General features: G+C 40.6%; 1 protein-coding gene and 1 long non-coding RNA gene across 5 annotated transcripts in view; one reads left to right on the top strand and one right to left on the bottom strand.

Annotated features, from left to right (window-relative positions):
* LOC140653848 (uncharacterized) overlaps positions 1-4789 on the bottom strand; it is a 48519-nt gene extending 43730 nt beyond the window's left edge. For both annotated transcript variants that reach the window (XR_012043251.1, XR_012043252.1), the window contains exon 1: positions 3592-4789. This is a non-coding gene — a long non-coding RNA (uncharacterized lncRNA). The remainder of the gene's footprint in view (positions 1-3591) is intronic.
* NEK7 (NIMA related kinase 7) overlaps positions 4738-23418 on the top strand; it is an 80477-nt gene continuing 61796 nt past the window's right edge. The window contains exons 1-2 of one of the 3 annotated variants that reach the window (XM_072866432.1): positions 4738-4956; positions 18876-18960. In XM_072866432.1, the coding sequence (XP_072722533.1) occupies positions 18904-18960 (57 nt within the window). In that variant the 5' untranslated portion in view covers positions 4738-4956; positions 18876-18903. Of the gene's footprint in view, positions 4957-8873; positions 9143-18875; positions 18961-23418 lie in introns of those variants that run through there. The other 2 variants (XM_072866430.1, XM_072866431.1) reach the window with 2 other exon arrangements.

Raw genomic sequence — 23418 nt, 5'->3', positions numbered from 1 at the left:
AGCACACATCCCTGTGAGATTCTAGTAGAAACCTCCTGCCACTGTGGAGATGGATTATTTATTCCTACCTTTTTTCCTATCTGAAATCAGTTATTAGCTAAGTACAGGGCCTTTCCTGTTATTGCAGGGCAGCTTAATTTCTGTAAGAAGCTTTAGTGAAGATTTTGTCAAGCAGAGTTTTTAAAATACAGGAATCTTACATCATCCAAGCTCATCCTTTCCACATACCTTTCCAAAAACTCTAACAGGTTTCTGTGGGATAAGGAGGTCCCCTCTAGGAATCTCTCATAATATCTACCTAAGCAAACAATTTTTCTAGCCTTATCTTTGATGAATCCTTCTGTCTTTAAATCATGATCATCTATTGACTCTGCAAAGTCTACAACAGCAGACTTCCTGCTTCTGATGCATTTGGAAGAGGTTTTACAATAAAGTTTTATACCATTACCAACATTTTCCTTCAAATGCTTTTGGCCTGCCTTTTACAGTTTTACATTTAGCTTGCCAGAAGTTTTGCTATTTTCTGTTTTCCTCATCTGAACACAATTTTTTTTTAGGAGTGCCTTTTTTGGTTTCCATGTAGAGCTCTGCTAGTCTTTCGGAGGTCCTCTTACTGGCTTTGATAGATTACATACTTACTCAGAAATTCTAATACAGGTCGTTTTCCCCTTTGGCTATTCCTTTTAATTTACTTTTAACAAACTTCCTTGATTTTATGTAGTTATCTTTTCAATGTTCACTGTTGCTATGGTAAATTTATGCAGGCTTGTCACTTCTACAAGAGTGTTGAGTTTGAATATATTATGATCAAAATTCTGAAACAGTTCTTTGATACGGAAGTCTGAAGAAGGTCTGGTGCCCTGCTTGGTCCACATCAGGAGTTCTCCAAGCTCCTCTGATGAATTGCTCCATTTAATGATTTATGTTGTCTAAAGGTTTAAGTTCTGTATAAGGACCTATCATAATATTTATCCAGTCCAGATATAACTGATCTGTCTCTTTACTCCTGCCTTCACAGCCTTTCTGATTTCTCCTACCATGTCACAGGCAGCTATCCTAGCGTTTTCACTGTTAGTCACAAAGAACCAGGATAGAGGGAAACTCGAAGCCCGACTTTTCAGGCTTCAAGGACTTAGAGCAGAGCAGTTGCTCCTTTTGATTAATTTCCTGTAGATTATTGATTTGAAGAACCTAAAGAACCTGTTAACCAGTGAGCTGTTATGTTATGCTTTCACCTCTGTGACCCCAAAAACATCTGTTCCCATGCTCCACTGTCCTAGTGAGCTCTTCTGCCTGAAAGTTTTAAAGTTTTGAAATCTATATTTTACCTGAGTCTGAAGTTTATTCTGTTAATGAACATCTCAAGAATCTAGATGTACAGAGGCCTGGATAATAGCTGAAAGCAAGTTAGGAATCATCCGGGGAGTAGGTCTAAACATCTGAGTCACCAGTCGACTTTTACATTGTTACCTAACAGTCTCTTGCTGGTTTTAGGTCCAGTAGCTTAGTCCTGGCAAACAACACCATTCTAGTTCTGTGACAATCCAAATAATATCCTTTGTCATCATTTGATATTTTTTATATCCTTGAACCCTGACGGTATTTATAGGTTATATATATTCACAGATTTCAATAATCAGAAAAAGACTGGTGGAGCTTTCTTAAATTAATATTGATATGTAAATAGATTTATAATAGCAAGGCTAGTAAAGTGCAGCATCAATTGACAAATAGTGTCAAGTACTCCTTCTGCCTCTAGCCTGTTTGATTCCAGGTGTAGAGCATTTGCTGGCAATACCTTCAGAAGTTGGTAAGACTTAGGGAACAAGCCATGTTCTCCCTCCCAGATCCTTAATTCCAACATGTCTTTGTCCATTTTCTCTAATCCTTTGCTAACTGGTTATGCAGTGTACCCTCCAGCCTCCAAGAGCAGCATTTGCCAGAGATAACAATCCCTAAGGCTACTGGATCTTCTGGAGCCTCTTCTGCCTTTCTGATTCTGTCTGACATAAAGGCTCCATTACAGGCAATACTAGATTAATTTATTAAACTGAAAATGTGTATTAAAAGCAAAGAAAAACATCCTTCTATAAATAAACATTCGTACAGCACCAGTCTCAAGACAATCTTCCATGCTATGTGGAAGATTTGTCACTTTGCAAATTTAAAATTAATGAGTGCATTGTAGTTACATTAATATAAAAGGCTTCTTGCCTGGTCATGATGATGGACTAATTAACTGAAGAAACCTCTTCATTTTTAGGTTTTCTCATTCTCAAGCACCAAAAAGAAAATGGAAACAACCACCGTCTAAGAAGGGTAACGCTGGAATAAGGGAAAGAGAAGATGCTGCAGGAATTGGTAATGTCAGGCTAAAGTAGCCGTTGGATTCAGGTGACTAAACAGAGAAGTCAAAGTACTACAGAAATGTAGTAACAGTAGCTACAGTGAAATAACAGCATGGAGAAAATCAAGGAAAAAGAATGCAAGTAAGTGCAGTGAGTATAAAAATAGGATGAAAGACAAAAAAGCCCAACACAGTCAGATTAAGCAAAGGAAGACAGCGAGAAACCTACTGGAAAAAAAGGCAAGTAAGCTCTGGGTTATTCTCTTCTAATGTGTGAATGTAGAGAAAGCTTCAAATGCTACCTAGGTTTCCCCCAGTGATTGTGAACTGCTCATTTTCCATCTGACAGACTCTAGAAAAGAGCAATAGCTGGATATTATAGTAGTAATTGCCTTTACTTGCCAAAAATTTATACCTAATAAGACTTGGTATTTTGTGGTCACCTACAAACCAAGTATTGATTCCTCCTTTTTCCATCAGAGGTTTTGCAAATATATGACTGTCTTGCACAACTAAATTTCTGGTTGAGACTAAAGGGACTTTTGGAGATGGAAAGCACTCAGTGGAATCGCTGATTGTAATTCTTTTGAGTAACTTCTTAACATTATATGGTGGATCTATCAAGTTTTCACTCTTAGGTATGTGGGGAAACCTGAACTATTGCACTTTTTACAAGCAAAGAACCCAGGGAATTCTTGTTCAAGAAACTGCTTTTGCAAGACAGCTTACCCATGAAAAAAATATAAATCTCTTAATCATGATTCCTATTTATTCTTTTGGACTGTATTTTTCAAAAGAAATACAAAATGCACTTCAAAGGGGAAGATTATAGGGTATGTCTGATTCCACAGGCAGAGTGGTCACCTTGTCACTGTACTTGGCTAGTGACTTCAAATAACCCAATGCTATAACAAAGAGAAAATGTGCAGAATGGTTAATAAAAACATTAACATCAGAGAAATGAGAGCCAGCAAAAAAATAATTTCCTTGCAAACTTTGTTAGACTTTGTATCATTGAACACACTGAAGATATCTCAAAGCTGAAGAGTTTGCCACAGAAGCAGACAGTATTATTTTGTACAGAGGGAGGTAAATAGACTCTTCCCAGACACACTGGCCCATTTCCTATTTATTCTGCAAGAGACTTAAACCATGTATAACTTTACCTGTGACGAAAAAAACCCCAACCAACCCAACCCTTATGAGAACTGAAATGAGGCTTTGCTTTGGAAAAAATAAAGTACCTCTGATTCAAGATAGTTTTAAATTACTGTTTTCTCACTGGAATGCCAGAGATCTGTCTTTTACAGAGGGTTTCCACACCTGAGGAAGAAGCCATTTGATCACAATAATCCATAACCTTACTGGGGAAATTGTGGTCAGCTTTCATACTTCTTCCCCATTGTTGGTTCTTAAGATCTCTGTTCTGTGAAGTTAATTGCTTTTCCTCATCCTGAAGCAGGCTAAACTTCCAGGAACCTGAAAAATTGTAGTATTCTGGAATTCAGTATTTTTTATCTACTTAACTTCAGTGCTGTTGCAAAAGTAGAAGCTGGTGGGACAGGACTCATTGAGAGTCTGGTCTTTTTTTGTTCCTGTCACTTTTATTTCTCCAAGTTCAGCAAAAAGGAGTTTGAGTCACTTCCAGCTGATACTCAGTCAATACCTAGTATCTTGTAGGCTGAGCATCACAACTTATATACAAAATGAAAAGTACTTTGTTTGACATGCAGTGTTTTCCAAAGCAGACTGGGCCAAAGCCTTAGACCAGTGCTGTTCACTGAACTGCGGAAGAACAAGTCCCTGTTTTCCAGAGGCCTGAGCTTGTACTTCTGCTCCTGCACGCTTCTGGTTTTGCCAGGAGAGTGCTGCGCTTTCCGTAATTGCTGTATTACTGCGGTGCCTGCAGTGCCTGTGCAGATGAAGGCCCCATTGTACTCGATAGTATAAACACGCAGCAGATGAACGGTCCCTGTCTCAAAACACTTGCAAGCCAAGTAATTTTCAAACGAGCTGCAAATTTACCCGCATACAGAGAGGCAGAGGAAGCCGGCCGGCGCTCCCTGCCGCTGGATGCACGCTGGATTTATTAGCTGGTTGCCAGCCAAGCCCTCGGCCGCAGCACCGGCGTTCCGGGGCAGAGCCGCGCTCGGCAGTGCCGGTCACCCCGCGGGACGAGGCCGCCCGGCAGGGTCCCGGCTGCCCAGCGCCGGACGGAAACTTCTGCCGGCACCCCCTTCCCTCACGCGGCTCCCGCCGCCCGGCAGGCAGCGGGGCGCGGGCCCGGCGGAGAGGAGCCCCGCCGCCGGCGGCGGACCCCTCTCCTCCGGCCGGGAGTCGGGCGGCGGTGCGAGGCGGGGCCCGGCGGCCGCCCCGCCTCCGTCCTCGGGGATGCCGGGATGTTTACGGGCCCGGCAGGAGCAGCAGGGGGTGGAGAAAAGGTCGGGGCAGCTGCGGGTGTCTGAGCCGCCCGCCAGGAGCCCCGCTAGGCGCCCGCGGCCAGGTCCGGCCCGGCCCCGGCCCCGGGCCTGAGGCGCCGGAGAAGCCGGGGAGGAGAGGAGGTCGGTTCCGGGCCCCCGCACCAGGAGAAGGCGGAGCCAGGCTTCCCGGTGAGCGGGGTAGCGGCGAGGCTGCCGGCGGGGCGCGGGGCCGGGGCCGCGGCTGCGGCGGGGGTCGCGGTGGCCGTGCCCACTCTCCTGGAGGCGCTGCCACAACCGCTCCGCGCGGGCGGCTGCCGGGGGTCCCGCCTCCGCCCTCCTTCCATTGGTCGCCGGGGCTCTCGGTCGTAGTGCTACTGGGCACGGCAGCTGCCGCTCCGCCCGCCTCAGGGGGAGGGAGCGGTGTGGGTCTGGAAGCGAGAAACTTTCTGCGCCGTGCCGAGGGGGCGGGATGGCCGCGGCCGGCCCTGAAGGGGTCGCGGCTGTGCCTGCGCCTCGCATGTGCGTATCGTCACCTGCCCGGCGCCCCGCGGCCTAAGGGGCAGGGTCGGCCGCTGTGGGGGCGCCGGAATGTTGTGGTGGCGGTTGGGGAAGCGGCTCCCTGAGGGCTGCTGTGATGTTTCGCCCCGCGATGGCTGGCCCTGCTGCAGAGCACGCCTGCCTCCGTCGAGAGGCAGGCGGGCGGCCGGGGGCCCTGGCTGGCGGCGGCCCGGCCCGGCCACCTCAGCGCGCCTCAGGCTGCCTGCGGCCTGGCCGCCGTGCCGCTCGCCGCGGCGCCCCGTGCCTCTTGCCTGGGCTCTTCGGGTTAATACCGCAAGCGGAGCTTCTTTCCATGATGTTTTTCGTCGTTTCCAGCTGGATTCCTCCAGGCTTCTCTGCCCTCCTCTCACCTGGGAGGTTGGTGTCGGGCAGATGCTCCCCGGGGCAGCCGAGGGGGACAGCCCAGTCTGGCGGGTTTCACACGGCACTGGCTAAAAATAGCGTCGTCACTGGGAGCCACGGCCCTGTGGTAGAGAGTCGAGAGAGCCCTGTCCCAGGCGGGAGCGCAGCGCCTGGGGCAGGCAGGAGGGCAGAGGGGGATGCCGGCGGTTCCTCATCTCTTCTCTCACCAGCCCCCGGAGGCTGTGAGGAGCTGGAGCTGAGGCCTAGTGGGAAACGCTGGAATTGAGGCATCCTCCATCTGTTGGGGTTTTTTCCTTCCCCACCCCCTGCCCCGTGCTCCTCTGATTAACTTGCGTAGCACCTGATCTTGGTTATAGTAGCACCGGCCCTGAATTCCACTTTGTGTCCCTGCAAACTATGCCTGCTTGGCTTTAGGAATCAGAAGTTAAGAATATTGTTCTTTGGGCAGAAGGTGTTTCGTTTTGCTTTGCATTTTGTGAGGGAGCATCACTTCTTGAATGGTAGAACTACTTAGGAAGTTAAACCTGCTTCTGATAAAAGGTTATGAAGTGTGTGTGCATTATATTGCACAAGTATTTGATTCTTGATAGTAGAAAAAATGATTTCTTAAATTTTTTCACTTCTTGCACCAACTGAATGGAAAACTTTTTTTTTGTCACCTTTGAGGCGATAGCACCATTTTCTCAGATTGCAATGGCAGCATCACTTCTGAGGAAAGGTCACAGATGCATAGTAATCTTGCTGAATGTACTGGATATTTTTCCTGTATAAAGTTGTATTGCAAGTGTGAGATGCAGAAATTACAGTGAATGATATGTTAATCTGTAAGGCAGACACTTTGGATGATTAGATATCAAGTGGATATTTGCAGCTTGCTAAATCAGGAAGAATGAAGCTTAAAAATATTTTACTTTCAAGGCTATCTAGGAGACAATTCAGTGTTGCAGTGCTATAGAAATGTCTGTATTTGAAATTTTGGACTCAGGCGGTCTTGAGAGGGACAAAATGCAGTAGAAAACAGTTATTAGTTCATGGGCTATGAAAGACTTAGTGGAAAAAACTGTTTTGTGTTGTGGAAAGAGGGAAACTTACAAGCAATGTCCAACAGCTTTAAAGTAAGAACTTAAAGACCTGCAGGTTTGTCTTGATACTGGAAGAAAGAGTATATAAAGAACACTTGTTCTTTAATTTCAAAGCATGAAAATATTATAAATATTTGATGTTAGGATAGATGACTTCTTGAAGCACACTTAGAGATATTCACTGTAAGGGTAGAGATACTGCCTTTATCAGAGATATCTTGCATTCAACATACTAATTAGTCATTGGAGTAAAAAAATAATTTGAGAACAAATCAAGGGATTTTAGCCAACTGAAAATCTTTTTTTGATTGACTTATCACAGTGTCTTCTAGGGTCTACAAGAATTAGACAAGTAGGATCTCATCCCCACCATAGAAACTTGTTTCCAAAGAAGAAAAAAATCTAACATTTTAGAGTTCATCTGAAGGCCTGTGAGCATATGAGAAACTCAAATGAGAAATAGAGTACAAGAAGTCAGTTGCTCATTTTACTGTGACCTGTGGTACCTTCTGAATTGTAAGACAGGGCCATATAGCCCACCCATACCTTTCTTTTTTGTGCATCGAAGTCAAGCTCAGTTGCAGAGAACAAAACCAGTCCAGTATATTTGTCCACAGAGACAATTTGGTGAGGCAATTTGTTCATACATGCAAAAACCCCCCATGTTTAATAAACTGAGTACAGTATCCTGAGTTTACATTAGCCCTACATCCAGTTGTATCGCCATCGATGCCTTGTTGCCTTCTGAAGTTTGACATTGTTCTAAATATCTGTGCTGCATAGACGAGTTCATGTTACCTTGAAAAGTGTCCTGAGAAAAGTCAAACTGCAATAACTTCTCTACCTCCAAGGGAATTTTTTTGATTATTTGGGGATGATCCAAAAATCCCTCCTGATTCCCAAGGAGTAGTGCTTAGGAGTGATGGGGTGGGGAGGATTATCTTGTGCAGGTTAATACTATGGATGGTCATAGGAGTTAACTGACTAATTTCCAGAAGACTTGTTCGGTTTGGTTACGTTCCATGTGCTTTGCAACAGAGATGAAAATAACTGACCAAAATACCAAAGTGGTGATAAGGGCAGCCTTTAGAGCAGCGATTTGCTGTCTTTATCACCATTTGACCCCTGGCCACATGGGAAGGAATTCAGCCCTCAAGTGAAGTACATCATCACTACCCGTTTCCTTTTTAGTAAGTATTAAAAGGATTCTTCCTGTCAGGTTAGTTAAAAAAGCTGAAGAGAAGCAATGCCATTAAAATGAGTTGCTTCTCTGGTGAAGATAATCCTGTGCGTTTGTCTCTGGCATGTGAAACATAACTGTGATTCAGTCGTGATTTCTGTAGCTAGAAAATATGCAGTATATTTCAAGTGCCATTATTCCCTGTTGGGCAAACAGAACACATGCTTATGTAAGGAAATTTGTTATAAAATTTTAAACAAGGCATTAAAAAGAAGAATTTGTAAGAAAATACTGTAAACAATCATGTTTAAAACCTGATTGCACGTAGTTAATCTTGTGATATTAGTGACTTCTTGCTGTTGATGATAGGTGACAAAGTAAATAGACTATTTGCATCATCTGGCATTCGGGAGTTTGCATTCGAGCCTCTTTGCTTTAATCTGCTTGGAATGATTTATAACAAAGTTATTGCTGTCTTATTTAATAGCTAGATCTGTGTTAGACCAGATTAATTACTTTACAATGTCATAAAAGTACATGTAGAGCTTGTAGATTAGGTCCTTGCTGAAATCTTTGGGAAAGGTTTGAGTTAGGTGTTGTGAAGTGTTGATGAACCAATCTTTTTCAGTTCATTTTAATCTTCTGTTTTAAGTGTATAAAGCTTACAAAATTATTGATTCCTTGAAAGCTGGAAGGCAAAATATCACAGGTGAACTTAAAGTTAATTCTAAAATAAGTAAAAACTTGTGGTGGGAAGATGCATAGCATTCTGTCCTGTAGAGGCCCTTCTTCTGTACCCTTTTCATCCTCATCTGAGAGCAGATCCAAAAAAGGAGTTGTCTTTGCAGCAGTGAACTTCCAGTACTTGCCCTGACTGAAATTCAGAACTGTGCGTTAGGTACGTGGGCTGCTTGTGAAGTTCATGGCGATAAGTAGGAGTTCAGAAGAGGAGCAGCAAGCAGCCTGCAAACAGAGCACTTAATGTACAGATAGTAATTGAGGATACTCCAAAACCAGGAATGGATCTTGTGTGTGTTAGCCAGTGGTGGTTTAATGTAAAACATAGAAACAGCTGTGAACTTGAGTGTTGGCCTGCTTCTGAAGTGAGTGTGCTGGCTGCTAGCTGCTTTGCTTCTGGACGCAGGGATCCTGGATTACTCGCTACTGTCATGCGTAGTTTCAGGATTCAAAGGTAATGCTAGTCAGAGGGTCATAGAAAGCCTGTTAAATATGGCTTGCGTTTCTTTTCTGTTTCTGTATAGTGCTTTATTCATATAATCATCTTTAGGGTAGCACAGATTTTAAACTATATACTACAGATATATTTTTTTCAGCTTGTGAACGTGCATCTAACACCTGTAGTACGATATCACAGGGTGTTGTCTTGCACTGGTTTCTAAGATATGTAGACATTTCTTTAAGGATTATGTGGAATTTATTGTTAAATGTGTTCTACTTCACCTGTAGCAATGTGGATGTTATCAGCCATGGTTGTGGCACAGTTGTATGCAGCCAGCCTTCCAAACTGGGTGTTTCTTCCCCTGTGCCTAGCAGTAATGGGTTTATCTGATAATGCTTCCAGCCTTTTAATTTATCCTGGATCTTTTTTGACTCCTGTGTGAAGCTCAGCTGTTTACACTTTTAGTAAATCTCTTCAGCATCTCTTTATGAATAATTTATTTTTACAGATGCATTTAAAACCATCCCTTTGTTAGGGAAAGGTCTGCTCTTCTCCGTCTCTGTGTACTGGAGTTGCAAGGTTTTGAGGGTGTAAGGGTTTCCAAATCATGTCTTAGCTTCCTTTCTCTGAAAATCTTTGCATTTTTTTTGCAGTTTGACTTCTCACCCTGGTTTATTCTCTTTCCATTTATTTTGTTTCCTATTTCTACTTTCCCATACAGTATTTTGTTGATAAAACTCTTGGCTTGGTGTTGAATAAATTGCCTTCTCTCTATGCTGGCTCTTGCCTTCCTGTCATAGCTATTTTGGGTTTAAATACTTATTAGCATCCCTACCGAAGGATGAAGTAAAATGAAATGTGGTGAGCTATTGTACTAGCATGCTGTTGCCAGAAGGGAGATGTTCTGTTTCTCCTACAATCTCCTTCCTACATCTCCCATCTTTGAACTTCCCCTACTTACTTTTTCTCTGGCATTCAACAGACTCCCATATGCATTGACTCAGCTCACTGCTTGCAGAATGTAAACCCAGCTGCATTAGGGAATTAAATCAGCTCAGCAAAAAGTCCAAAGAGTTCAAGATGGCTACGCAGGATCATGTGGCAGAGAAAGGAGAGAAAGCAAGACCTTTGGTGTCACTGACCTGTTAGATTGGCTTGTGTAATTTCACGTTAGAGGTGTAATTTGACAACAGATTTAACTGATCTAAGTTAGGGCTGCTCTATCCCCAGCTATGTCTTCCCCTCTATCTTTTGCCATCACAGTTCTGTCCTTGTCTCTGCAATGGAACGATTCAGGGAACTGTACTGGAAAAAAGTGACTTTTTGTCAAGGTTAGTTTTCAGCTAGTTTCAGTTACCTTACCAGGAGTCTGGGTAGCCACAGGAACCCCACTGGAAGGAACAGAGTCTGGAAGGCATGGCTGAAGGCAGAGGAAGCAGCAGCATCACATAATCAGTTCACGCTGTCTTAGAACCGCATCCTTACAGAGGCAGCAGCACAACAGAGGGTGATGTGGGCTGAGGATTTGCTTTCTTGATAGTATCATGGTTAGATATGATACTTCATTCCCTGCAAAACTTTTCACTTTGACGTGATCATGATCCACCTATGTCCTTTATAACTGGCTATTCAGTATGAAGAAATGGGTTATCAAATTTCTTTCCAGGTGAATAGAAGTTAAATGAAAATGTAGAAGCCTACTGCCGGAGCAGTTTCAGTTCCTGTTTCTTCTTCAGTTCGTATGAAATAACAAACAAATGGTTAAAGGAAGGGCAAGTCAGTGCATGTACAACCCTTTGGGAGCACCTCACAAGATAAGCAATCTACTTGAGTGACATAATTGAAAGGGAGAGGGAGAAGTAAACAAAATACAACTTCTTAAATTGTGCAAATGAATGAAGAGGAAGGGAAGCGGACTTGTGAAGCAAAAGAGCTTGGACTTTCAACTTCTAGTCAGACAGCACTGACAGAGCAAACTCTTAGTAGTTGGGGAATGACAATGACTGGCATGTGTGTTTTCAGGGTTGAAATGAAAATATGCCAGATAAATCGGGATGAACAGATGAGAAAATTGCATATGAACTCTTAGTGAAAAGAGTTCATGCAAGAGAGCATGTGAACTCTTAGTTCAAATTGCATATGAACCCTTACTTTTTTGTAAGTAGATTTTATTTGTGTATGGTTACTTCTGCTCTTGCTAAAACCAACTCTTAACCCAGCTTAACTATCTGTGTGGTTTTTGGCTTCTTTGGCTGGATCACCCATAAGTAGGGAATTTGGACATAAGTTTGAAAAATTCAGTATTGGTTATTTCCATATAGATAGATGATAGCTACTTGTAGATTAACAAGTGCTGAGAATTTGTGTTGTCCACATTCAAGGCTGTCCCTACAGAGGGGAGGAGTGTCTTGCTGTCCCACAGGGAGCATTGATCTGGTAGTGTATTCAAAAATTGAAGGCTTTTAGAAGCTATTTCTAAAATTAAGGCTAATCCTACTTCTGTATATGCATCTATATTAAATCACTTTCAGTGCTTTGAAAGTTGCAAATAGAACTTTTCTCTGATGTAGATGCTTCTGCAGAGAATTTTACAAATTAGTGTCTATTTTTCACATTTTAGAAGACTCTTTTTTGACAATGTGAAGCAAATATTTCATTTTTACCACTGTCAACTAATAGTAAATATTCTGTGTGTACACACATGTAGGTATATATGCATGAACTATAAATATGCATAGACACATGTATATATATGTGTGCATATTTATATATTATTACACATATATATAATATGTGTGTGTATATATATGTATGTATACCGATTGGGATAAATTACATATTCTACTCTGCTAATGAGTAACTTGGTCTTGCAGTCTTGAGTTTGCTTTGTCCCTTGCCAACTGAGGTCTTGATTGTCTTGGCAGAGTTCAAGTGAGTGTCAGTGTAAATGCATTTTGCTTTATTAATGCATACATCTAACTTAGCTATTCACGGAGTGAGAAAAATAAACTAGTGTGGTAATTATTTGGCATATATCAAATATTTGTTCACTGAATGAATGGGTAGTTTAAATAATCGACAACATTGCAGTAGACTATAAATTAAATAACTCACTGTAATATTTTATTGACAACACTACATTGTGGATTGTATGTTTCTTGTAATTTGTGATTAACAGCAGACTGATACAAAGTTTAGTATTTTTGAGAAATAGACAATGTGGGCTGGGCAGGAGCCTGACCAGTAACAGATCATGGTGGTTAATGGAAAGGCATTGATTGGCTATTATTTTTAAATATTTAAAGTGTTTCAGCATTATTTCATGACTTCTAATGCCATCTTTAAGCTGAGTGTGTAACTTTATGAATGGATGGCATAGTAATGTGGATGTATTTAACCAGATTTAATTTTAATGGTCTGTGTTAGTCAGGAATAATTTACTGAAAAGACACTATGTATGTCCTGTGCTGTAATTCGTATTATTGGGAATTTTTGTTTTCCAGTTAGAATCTCTTGCTGCTTGTGTTAAATATACCCATATTAAATATTCAGCGTTCTGAGAGCTGCTTTTGGGGTACCTTATGTGGGCTGTTGTTTTCTAAGTATTTCCTGGTCTTTAGGAATGCACTCAAAATATTACCTATGAAACTGAAGTGTCTTTCCCTTTGCAAGTAAAATGTTTCTATTATGAAGTCAAAACTTGTGTTTCTCCTGTTCAATGGTTTATGCGGAGTACCAGGAAAAAATTACATTTTAATGTTAAAGAATTACAATAGGTTTAGATTACAAGTTGGCTTGCTTTATTGGACATGACTTCTGACTTCCCGTTTCTTTGGAAAACTCATAGCTGTGCTGTCATTTAATGTAACGTAAACAATAAAGTCGGGATGCTCGGTTTACAGCTGCCAACATTCTCTTGCTTCACCCAGGATCTTCCCCGTCTGTGTCCTGAGCCCTTGCTTTTAAAATCATTTTGAAAATTTGTAAACTGCAACTTACACCCTGGATGCCAGTGTTGAGTGGGTGCTGAAGAGGGTTGATCAGTGTTGGTGACCTGACAAAGTGTGGGCCAGGTTTGGCCAGCAAGCCAGTTCCCTCCAAATGGCCAACCTTTTGCCTTAGAGGTAAAGAATGACTGTTAAGGCAGTATGTTTTATAAACCAGTAGGATGGCTGTTTCTTAACCTGCTTGCATCAAGCTTAAGGGCCAAGCTGTTATTGCTGGGTCTAAAGGTTGTCTCCTCCCAAAAGGTATGTGGCTTTGATCTGGGAGCTGAGAGTTGCAGTTAGGTCAGTGTGGCTCTCCAGGTGACGGAGAGCAGAGCTGGAATCAGACTGGCACGCTTGGGTTCCCTGGCATAAACTGCTGGGATTAACACCGGTGTGGTGGGTTGGGTAATTGTGTTTTGGATATTCAGTAAGGCATTTAGAAATCTAAACCCTTGTTTCCAGAGCACAGTTGTGTGTGCTTTTCTTTGTTGTTGTTGTTGTTGTGGGTTTTTTTTTTGTTGTTTCAACCAGAGTGACTATTTGACTGTTCTACCTAGGTTTAAATTGTGCTTTTGGATAGCTGAGAGTCAACATGTGATGTGAAGAAAGGGGAATATTCCTTTAGCGTGTATGCCTATATGGAAACTAATATTAATATGTTTTGTTTTTTTTTTTTTTCCTCAGCTGAGGATGATCCTTATCTTTGAATTTAGTTAGTAAACATAGTTGAAAAGTTAAGGGATCTAAAATTTGTCATTTTACATCCATGTTGGATACTGAAGAATCTAAGTTGACACCAAAATGTAAGGAATATGTAGGGTGTTAAATGGATAGCTGTTTCTCAAGGGCCTTGGCTCTAACATGACTAAAATAATAGTTATAGTAAAAATTAAAAATACCTGCCTTAATTGATGGTGTAATCCAGAAGTAAACATAGTACATTCTGTCCTTTGTGAACAGCAACTAAAGTGACTGTGTGCCTGATCAGCACATTGTGAATGGTGCAACTTCATGTTTTTCTGTGTTAGCAATTATGTGGAGTAGTTACATCTATATTCTGCAGGAAAAAAAGACTGAGATTTTCAGATTCTCCGCAGAACTGTAACACTCTGAATATTCTTTTAAGTATATACTTTTTTTTAAAGTATAGCTGTTTCTTCTTTGACATTGATTATTGAATGTCCCCACTTAAGATCCAAAATTAACAAAGAAGTGTATAGCATGTAGCTAATGGAAACCAGGTATCATGGAGACGATTAATGATGTTTTCTACAGGAAAGCATTGTATTTTTTTGTTGTTGTAGAACTGCCATCTGTTAAAACAATAACATTATTGCCTGAATACTGTGAAATGTATTTCAGCGTGAATGGCTTATGGACTTTGAGCTATGAAACTAGTGTTTAAAAAGCATGTTTCATGTGATTAGGCAGTGCATTTAAGCTTTTTCTCCTGAAATAATTTGATGATGTTTATAAAGACTTAGTTGCAAGACTTAAAAGTCACAAGAATTTCAAGTTTTTCCCAGACGTCGTCTTTTTCTTTTAAAAATGTTATTTTAAAATATATTCCAGTGAAATGTCAGTGATGAGCTCTGGTTCCTGTTCAGGAGTAGGTCCTCTGGTCTGATTTCACTAACAGAGTCGTGGGTAGTCCTACCTCTCCTCTAGCAGGCTGGTGGAAAACACCTGGAAAGCTGAGTGCTGACTGTGGGACGTGAGCTTCTGTAGCAATGGGGTGCAGGAATGCACCCTTGCATTTTGGGCTACTTTGTAACTTTGCATGATCTTTAGGTGCATGGGCAGATATCCGAGACCTTTGACAGGTGGCCACTAAGGAAGTGGATAAGGACAGTGAGGCCTGTATATGAAGAAAGGAAAAGGTGTTATACCCAGTTCAGGCAGTTGCAGTTTGATAGTCTAAGTTACTGGTGAGGACTTAACTTCCTTTTGCTGTATGGTGGACTCAGTCCGTGGAGTAAATAGTGTCAATTATGGGAGTTGGTATGCAACTGCAATTTCAAATGAAAAATTAGTTGTGTTGTCTGTATCCCCAGGTACTTCATCCTGCATCCTTTGTGTGTAGGTGCCACCTATTGTTTTGATCAACTGAAAAAGACAAAGATTTAAAGCATGAGTAGTTAACCAAAAGTCTTCTCATTCCTGCAAAGTATTAGTAACTGTAATTGAAGTATCAGATTTAGTGTATATGGTGGTGTTCCTGTTATCGCCATTGTGTAGAGTTTAGTCTGAATCCAAATGATATTCATCTTCAAAATGGTTAAAGTCATCTTTGCAAGATAAATGATTCAGAGAGTCTTTCATTGTTCCTATCTTTGCAAGTGGTATGGTGAAGGCAAGGAGTCCTTTCCTCCTATATGATCAGTGTGAGAGCATTTAAAAACATCAGTTGTGTTTGGCACTTTGGAAGTTTTGGGTGGTGGTGGTATAGTTGGCTTGCCTGTCACTTCACCTGTTGTCTGTCTTCCATGAACCAATATATCATGGTGATGGATTTGCAGAAGGTGGTCATCATATTGCTTGTTAAAAGAGGTGATAGAAATGTCACATTTAAATGTGTTTTGTATTTGCTTTTCAAGTTTAAACAAGTGATGAGTCATTGGCAGTATTTTTAGTGTCTTTTTCACCATAAATTAGAACTTGAAGACCATGTTTGGAAGAGTAATAATTATAGCCTCAATTTAAATTTAAAGATGATAAATATTATACTACTATGTTTTGACCTCTGGAGTTTATTATCAAGGTGAAAGGCATGCCTCACTGTGAAAACAGTCGTCCAGCAGCAAAATCTAATTCTTGCTTATGTTAACTAACAGTACAAAAGATTAATTTTGCATCCTTGGCATTTTGTATGAGCAAAATGCCAAATTACTCTAAAATGTGAATCTATTGTGCAGTCTTCAAAGATAAAAGCAAGTTAAAAAAAAAAAAAGACCCTCCATATATGGACAGAAAATACCGATCTTTGCCTTTCCTCTGCAAAAGCAACAAGAAATGCACAAGTTAAATCTTCCATGCTTGCTATGGCAGAACATGTTTGTTACCTCTTTAGTTTGCTTGCTTTTATAATAAAAACAAACCACAGAGGGCAGAGCCACTGGCAGTGGTAATGATATGACTTCTCCCCTTTCTACTCTTTCCTAAATTTAAAAAAAAAAAAAAAGAAAAAGACAAATTCCCAGACACTTCTGGTCAGTGCCTCTGACCATTCAGACAAGACGAGCGGGTTGTATATTTCCTGGATCAGCATACATCATCTAAACATTCCAGCTTAGATTTCATTAATCTTGGATAAATGTCTGCGATAGAGGATAAAGACTTTTGTATTTACTTCTTTTCCCTGGGGATTTTGAACCAAGTGTTTGTGAGCATAGGAATTATCTATTGGTCAACAGTCTTCAATATGTAAACATATTACTAAAACACACTGCAAAACTTTCAGTAGAAATATTGATGCTATCAAAGAATAAAATTCTTATAAAGGCTTTTCAAAATAGCCCTTCAGAAAAAAATTCTTGTCTTCTTGGCAGTGATAGAAGGATCTCTACAGCAAGAAATTGGTAGGAGATTCCTTAAGATTGCCATGCATTCCTCCCCCACAATTTGTTGCAACTGCATAAAACTCTGTGGATCTAACTGGAGAATTTAGGTGCAGTTTTGTGACAACAGTTTAATTTTCAGTGCTGTTGTGTTATGATTTCTTGCCTTGGTGGGGAGGTTGTACGGGAGGTGTTCTAGAACTTGTAAGAAGTGTCAATATTGGTGTCCTAGGGCTGGCTAAAAGATTGCCTAGCCAGTGGTGTGCAGCATGTATACGCCAGCTGTTTCCCTCTTTCTCACCATGCTCATTCTGACAGTCTTGGAAATCTTCGCAATTCCTACCTCTTCTCTGCCTCTCACCTCAGTTTGATAGTTGATTCCCGCCCCCCCCGCCTCTTGACCTGCCTGAGATTGCTTTTTCGGATCTCTTTTATCTTTGGCTTAATTACAGCCGATAGCTAAAACAACAGAAAGTCCAAAACTGTATGCTTTATACAGGAGTACTAAGGATAGGAAGGCAAAGCCATTGGGACCCTTAGTTGCTCTGGAGGATGGCTGTGGTTTGGTGTTATGAGTAGCTAATGGTACTGTAATAGCAGGGGGTGACTGCTTTAAATGGGGGAGTGAAAGCAGATTGCTAATGATTTGTTTTGTGTATCCAATCCACTGTTTAGTACACTAGGGCAGTATATTGAAAAACTCTGCAAAGCTACTTTGTGATTATTTTATCTGCTAGTAATGTTATCACAATGATGCTGCAAGAATGACAACAGTACTGTGAACTCAAGCTATTTGTTAGTGTCTTAAATATTTTGCAATGGGCTTTGAAAAACAGTTCTAAGGTTTGCTGCTTTCTGTTGAGAGTTATTTCTAACCTTTTAAATATTCTCTAAAGAAATTACTGGGAAGATTTATTTTGTGTGTGTTTTAACAGAGATAGTAGATTGTATGCTTTCATGCTGAACTTAAATGCTATTTGAGAAATTTTTACATAGTCATTCTAAAGAAAGGTTTGTGAAACGTTCTGCACACAGAGCTACTTGTTTGCAGTATTTGAAGTATATAGATTTATCAATAAATTTATCATAGGTATCAGAAAAGTTTTGTGTCAAACCATCTCTAGAACTTTAGGGATTTGGAGCAGGAAATAAGAAAATAAAAAAAAAAATTGAAAAGCAAGAATAGTTTTCCAGTCAGACATGACTCTTGTTCCTGTGAAGGCCTTGGCAGGTTTGACCAGGTAATAGGCAGAGAAAATTCGTGTTTTTATGATGAAAGAGTTGTTCAGGGCTTGCCCCTTATTTGTATAAAAGCTTATTTCATTGTTTGCATTTGAAGCTGCCAGTGAACTTTCTGTTGTCTTCATCTGAACAGAGGTGGCCCTCATAGGCACCAATAAAACTGGGTGCTGCACCTCCTTCCCCTCAACAAAATGTTGTGTAGCCTAAGAAAGGATTTGCTTAGCTGAGAAAAAAGCCTCTTGAGCATTTGCATTTTTGTCTCCTATTCTTCCTAACAATGATTCTGCACGTTTTGCAACCCTTATCATTGGTCAAAGCCTTGTGTCTCTATCTTGGGAACTTGGCAGGCATCTGTCCTCCGATCTTATTGATGGGATATGAGAGACTCATAGTTGGGAGTAGAGGCTGTGCTCCTGGTATGATATCTTAAAGCCCTCTTAGCTAGCTTGTCAGAACGTACAGAGTGTACGTTTAGCTTTTTTCTGTTTAGATGGAACTACTCTTGCATACTCCCTAAAATCTACAGATAAATTAATGCAACATAAGCAGTATGCATGCAGCAGTTACAACTCATCTGCTGATTTGCTATTTCCCATGCTGCCCATAGGTCTAAAGTACTGGCCAGCAGACATCTATGTAGTTAAACAAGTGATTGGCGCCTCTGAAGAATAATGGGGTGATGCAGCTTTTCTCAGACACAGCCATTTGTCTGGCTCAAGTAGTTTAATGCACATCTTTTAATAATAAGTTCAGATGTGTATAGTTATTTATTTCATTTTATAGAACAGCTAAACATAAGAAAACTTCCTTCCCAAAACAGTGCAGGGCTGGAATAGTTAAATGTTAGTAAACTCAAGCATGCGAATGAGAAAATTAATTCTTCAGTTCTTTTGCTGATGTTCATTGATCATAAATACAGATTGAATTACAGTGTAATGATGGTATTTCTCTTTTTAGGACATAAGGGACGCTTTTACGTGATAGAATGGATGAACAGTCACAAGGCATGCAGGGGCCTACTGCTCCACCGTTTCAGCCACAGGTACTTTTTTTTTTTTTAAACAGTTACTCAAGAGTGGATGCTATCATTTCTTAAATTAGAAAAAGAGAGAAATTAGAAAACACTATTTCTTGCAGGGACAGAGAAGCTGTAAAGAGATAGAATGCATTCTGGTAATATTGAAATTAATTGAATATCAGTCCTATATTTCATAGAAAATAATTACTTTTCATTTTTGCCTCCTACTGCTTCACCAACTTTGAGGGTTTGGAGTAGGAGTGGGATTAGGAAGCAAAGATGAAGGCAGTTGTTTTCCTGAGAAATTGTGAGCTGTTAAACACTATGTGTTTTGAAATTGTATCAGAATTACCGTATTTATTTCAGACTGTTACCTTCAACTTTCTCTTTCTACACCCCCTGATGAATACTATATGAATTAGTGCCATTACCTATTGAAACCAGGCAAGAAAAGTTCCCAGTAGCTGTAGTTCTGTTAGAAAGAAGATGCATAAGAAATTTAATCTTTGGATATGTTGATGGTGTGAAACGAAGGATAAAGATTATCTGATAAGAGATAATACTGGGATATTGCTCTTTGATGTTTTTAGGAGGTAATTCTTTGAAGGGATTGCAAAAGCCTGTAGAGGAATACCCTAAAAATATTTACTGTGGTGGCCATTCCAAAGTAAAAGCTGGACAGTTCTTTGCAAAGCTGAGACCTAGATTTTGTAATTTTCTTGTTAACAGCATAGATGATAGGGCAATTTGTGCCCTTTATTTTACAAAAACTAAGGTGAATTCTAGCTTGTGAAATTTAGTAAACTTAAAATAACCAGCTTTCCTTAGCTCCAGTGTTTTTATTACAACATTTTGATAACAAAAAATCTGGATTTAATAGCATTTATACCAATGTGTTTATACCAATGCAAAACAGTTAGAAATTTAAGACGAATGTATAGCTATGCATACAGGTATTTTGAGGAAATACATTTGTAATTTCAAAACAAAAAAAGAGAATACTTAAAATTCATATTATGACTATCATAAAGGGTCCCCATTATTATTACTTTTTTTTCTTTCCCAACTAAAGACAAAATAGAACACAGCTGATTAAGGTTTCTGTATTTCTGGGAAACCTTCCTGTGTCTTATGTTTGCTGACTACAAACAAGTTTCATATTTCCTCATCTGTCTTCGGAGTATTTGAATACCTGTTTCTGATTCACAGAATCAACGTTTCGAGGACTGGTTCAATTTTAGGAATATTACTCTAACCTACAAATTCAGTTAATGAATTCATACTAGTAAAATACGCTTCTAGTTTTACTGTTCCAAGTAATATGGCTCATCTGCAGGTATCCAGTTTCCTCTGGTAAACTAAGGACAGACCTAAAAGCAATACTGCTGTAATCAACTAGGCACTTTCTACAAAAGAATAAACTAATGCTTATTCTCAGCTTTGGTTAACTGTTGAGCATTTTCATAATCTGTGTCTCATTATTCTTTGTTAAAATCAATTACTGTGTAAACTGTACTAAGCATGATTTTTGTGATTTGATTTTTCTTGAGACGAAAGGGTTTGGGTTTGTGAATCTGAGCTGGACCTGCATCAGAATATTGACTGTTTTGCATTTCAAGGGATAAAGAGTGAAGGGGAGCAAACATGCTCTGATAGTCATATTGCCAGAGTAATACTAAATTAGTCATTCAGTGACATTGTCTTGTTAATCCAGATTGTATCTGGTTCACAGGAAAAAACATACTTTAATTCTTATGGATTTCTCTGCTAATGGAGCATGCTTATGGTGAAAACTAGTAATGAAAAGAGGTTACTGTACTAATTGCAGATACATTTAGGAGAAGCAAGAACTGGAACTGAAAACACAGCAGGTTATGAGCAAGAAGTGAGGTAATGATTTATGAAGAATTGCGTGTCAGATTTCGATAAACCTGTGAATCTCTTCTAATTCTCTTGGTGATTATATTGTGTAAATATATGCTCCTATTCATACTAAATTAAATTACAGTAATCACTGAAAATTGATGAGGAGCATGAGAATATTTAGCCAAACAGTATACTGGCTTAGTCCCAATTAGTTTGAAAACACCATTTCACAAAATCACAGTGTGGTTGAGGTTGGAAGGAAACTGGAGATCATCAGCCCTCCTGATCAAGCAAGGTCTCCTAGAGCAGGTTTCCCAGGACCACGTACAGACTACTTTTGAATATCTCCAAGGAGGGAGACTCCACAACCTTCCTGGGCAACCTGTGCTGGTGCTCAGTCACCCTCACAGTACAAATGTGTTTCCTGATGTTCAGCCGGAACCTCCTGTGTTTCAGTCTGTGCCCATTGTCTCTCTTCCTGTCACTGGGCACCACTGAAGAGAGCCTGACTCTGTCTTTTAACACCTTCCCTTCAGGTATTCGTACACATTGATGAGATCCCCCCTGAACCTTCTCTTCTGTAGGTTGGATGTTCCCAGTGCCCTCAGCCTTTCCGCATATGAGAGATGCTCCAGTGCCCTGATCATTAGTGGCCCTCTGCTGGACTCTCTCCAGTATGTCTATGTATGGGTGGCCCAGAAATGGACACAGTACTCCAGCTGTGTCCTCACCAGTGTTGAGTAGAGGGGAAGAATCACCTTCCTCGACCTGCTGGCAACACTCCTCCTAATGCAGCCCAGGACACCACTCACCTTTGCCACAAGGGCATGTTACTGGCCCATGTTCAACACGGTGTCCACCAGGACCCCCAGGGTCTGGCCTGTAAAGCTGTTCTCTAGCAGGTCAGCGCAGAGCCTATCCTGGTGCATGGGGTTATTGCTGTCCAGGTGCAGGGCTTTGCACTTCCCTGTGTTGAACTGCATGACGTTCCCATCAGCCCATTTCTCCAGCCTGTCAAGGTCCCTCTGGATGGCAGCATGACCCCCTGGTGCCTCAGCCGTTCCTCCCAGTTTTGTGTAATCAGCAAACTTGCTGAGGGTGCACTTCACCCTATCATCCAGATAATTAATGAAGATATTGAGCAGGACTGGACCCAGTATTGACCCCTGAGGTACGCCGCTAGTTACTGGCCTCCAGCTAGACTTTGTGCCATTAGAAGTTCGTTTTCTATTTGGAATTAAGTGCCTGAAATCTCTGTCATAGCCTATTACCTACGGAGTTAAAACACTGCTTCATTACATCACAAGGACATTTTGAAAGTACAGATATCTAAGTACTACCAAACATCTTGCATACTGTAAAAAGGATTGTGCAAGAAGGTAGGAAAATATGGATCAGTAGTCTGATACCATAGACTTCAAATTCTAGAACTTCCTCAAGAGCAGAATGGGAGCTTTTTAGCATCTGAAGAGAGAAAAATGACTCTGTTGCTAGACCTGATAAACCAAAGGCAGCGTATATCCCATACTGTTTGTTGTTGTCGTGTGTTTTGTCATCCCCCCTGTCCCCGTCCCCCCCCCCAAGCTGAAGAACAATAGTTTATCAAGTCTCTTCTTACACAGAAGAGATTGCATGTCTCTTGCTCAGCATTGCTGTTCTGCTGTTTGTTTTCTAGTTCCCCTACATTCCCCTCAAAATGAGGGGTCAGAGGTCTGCGCAGTGTTCAGTGTGCACACAATAGACTTAAGTAGTGAAACATTTTGTTTTCTGTTTCATACAAATGCTTTTTCTAAAAATGTCTACCTGTCTTTTTGATGGTGACTGACCAATCAGTGTAACTTTTCAAGGAAGTTTTTCCATAGTATTTTGTAGATCTTCCTGTGTTGTAATAGCTAATTTAAAAGTCATGATTCTCTGTCTTGAGGGTTGCATTTCCCATTAAGTTTCTGATCGCTATGCTTGGGTCGCTAGTACTGAGTGCCAGGGTGGAAAACTAAGAGAATCATCTGCAAGGCTTTGCAGTCATATTTTGAGCTGGTTGTCTTGGATAAGTTTGGATTGTAAAGAAACTTTATTGCTTCATTATATGTATTGAATAGTGCAGTTTCCTTTGGGATTTCACTGGTAACTTCTCTGAGAAAATAATTTTTCTGCTGCTGTTTCTCATCTTATAGCTGGCTATTAATCTGCTCAATGTTCTCTCTCAACCTGAGAGCGCTTAGTTTTATAGGTTAGGAATCCTCACTGAAGGAACCTGGTTAAACATTTTAAGAAATATATGGTGTGATTTCTTCAGCAGAAAAGCCCGTTAGGAAAAACTTGTCTCACTCCACTCTTAACTGCTTATTAGAATCTCTAAATTGCTGCAATTCAACTATTTGTTTGGCTACTTTTGAACTGAATTTGTGAATAATTAAAAAATAAACAAATTGTTTTTAGAGTTTTCTCTTTAAAAATCTAGATCAGTCTTTGACTCAGTATAGTGCACTGGCACACAGTAATGGAGCAGTACTGAGGAGCTTGTAGAGGGGGAGGACAAGGGCCTCTTGGGAAGGCTTGGTCACTGGAGAAACATGTGCTACGCACTGGGCTCATTGTAAGATAGGATGTTTTGGT

The sequence above is a fragment of the Ciconia boyciana genome, chromosome 7, assembly GCF_034638445.1.
Source record: "Ciconia boyciana chromosome 7, ASM3463844v1, whole genome shotgun sequence".
Lineage (NCBI taxonomy): Eukaryota > Metazoa > Chordata > Aves > Ciconiiformes > Ciconiidae > Ciconia > Ciconia boyciana.
The sequence above is the reverse complement of the archived record's forward strand: the minus strand, read 5'-3'. Positions and strand labels throughout refer to the sequence as shown.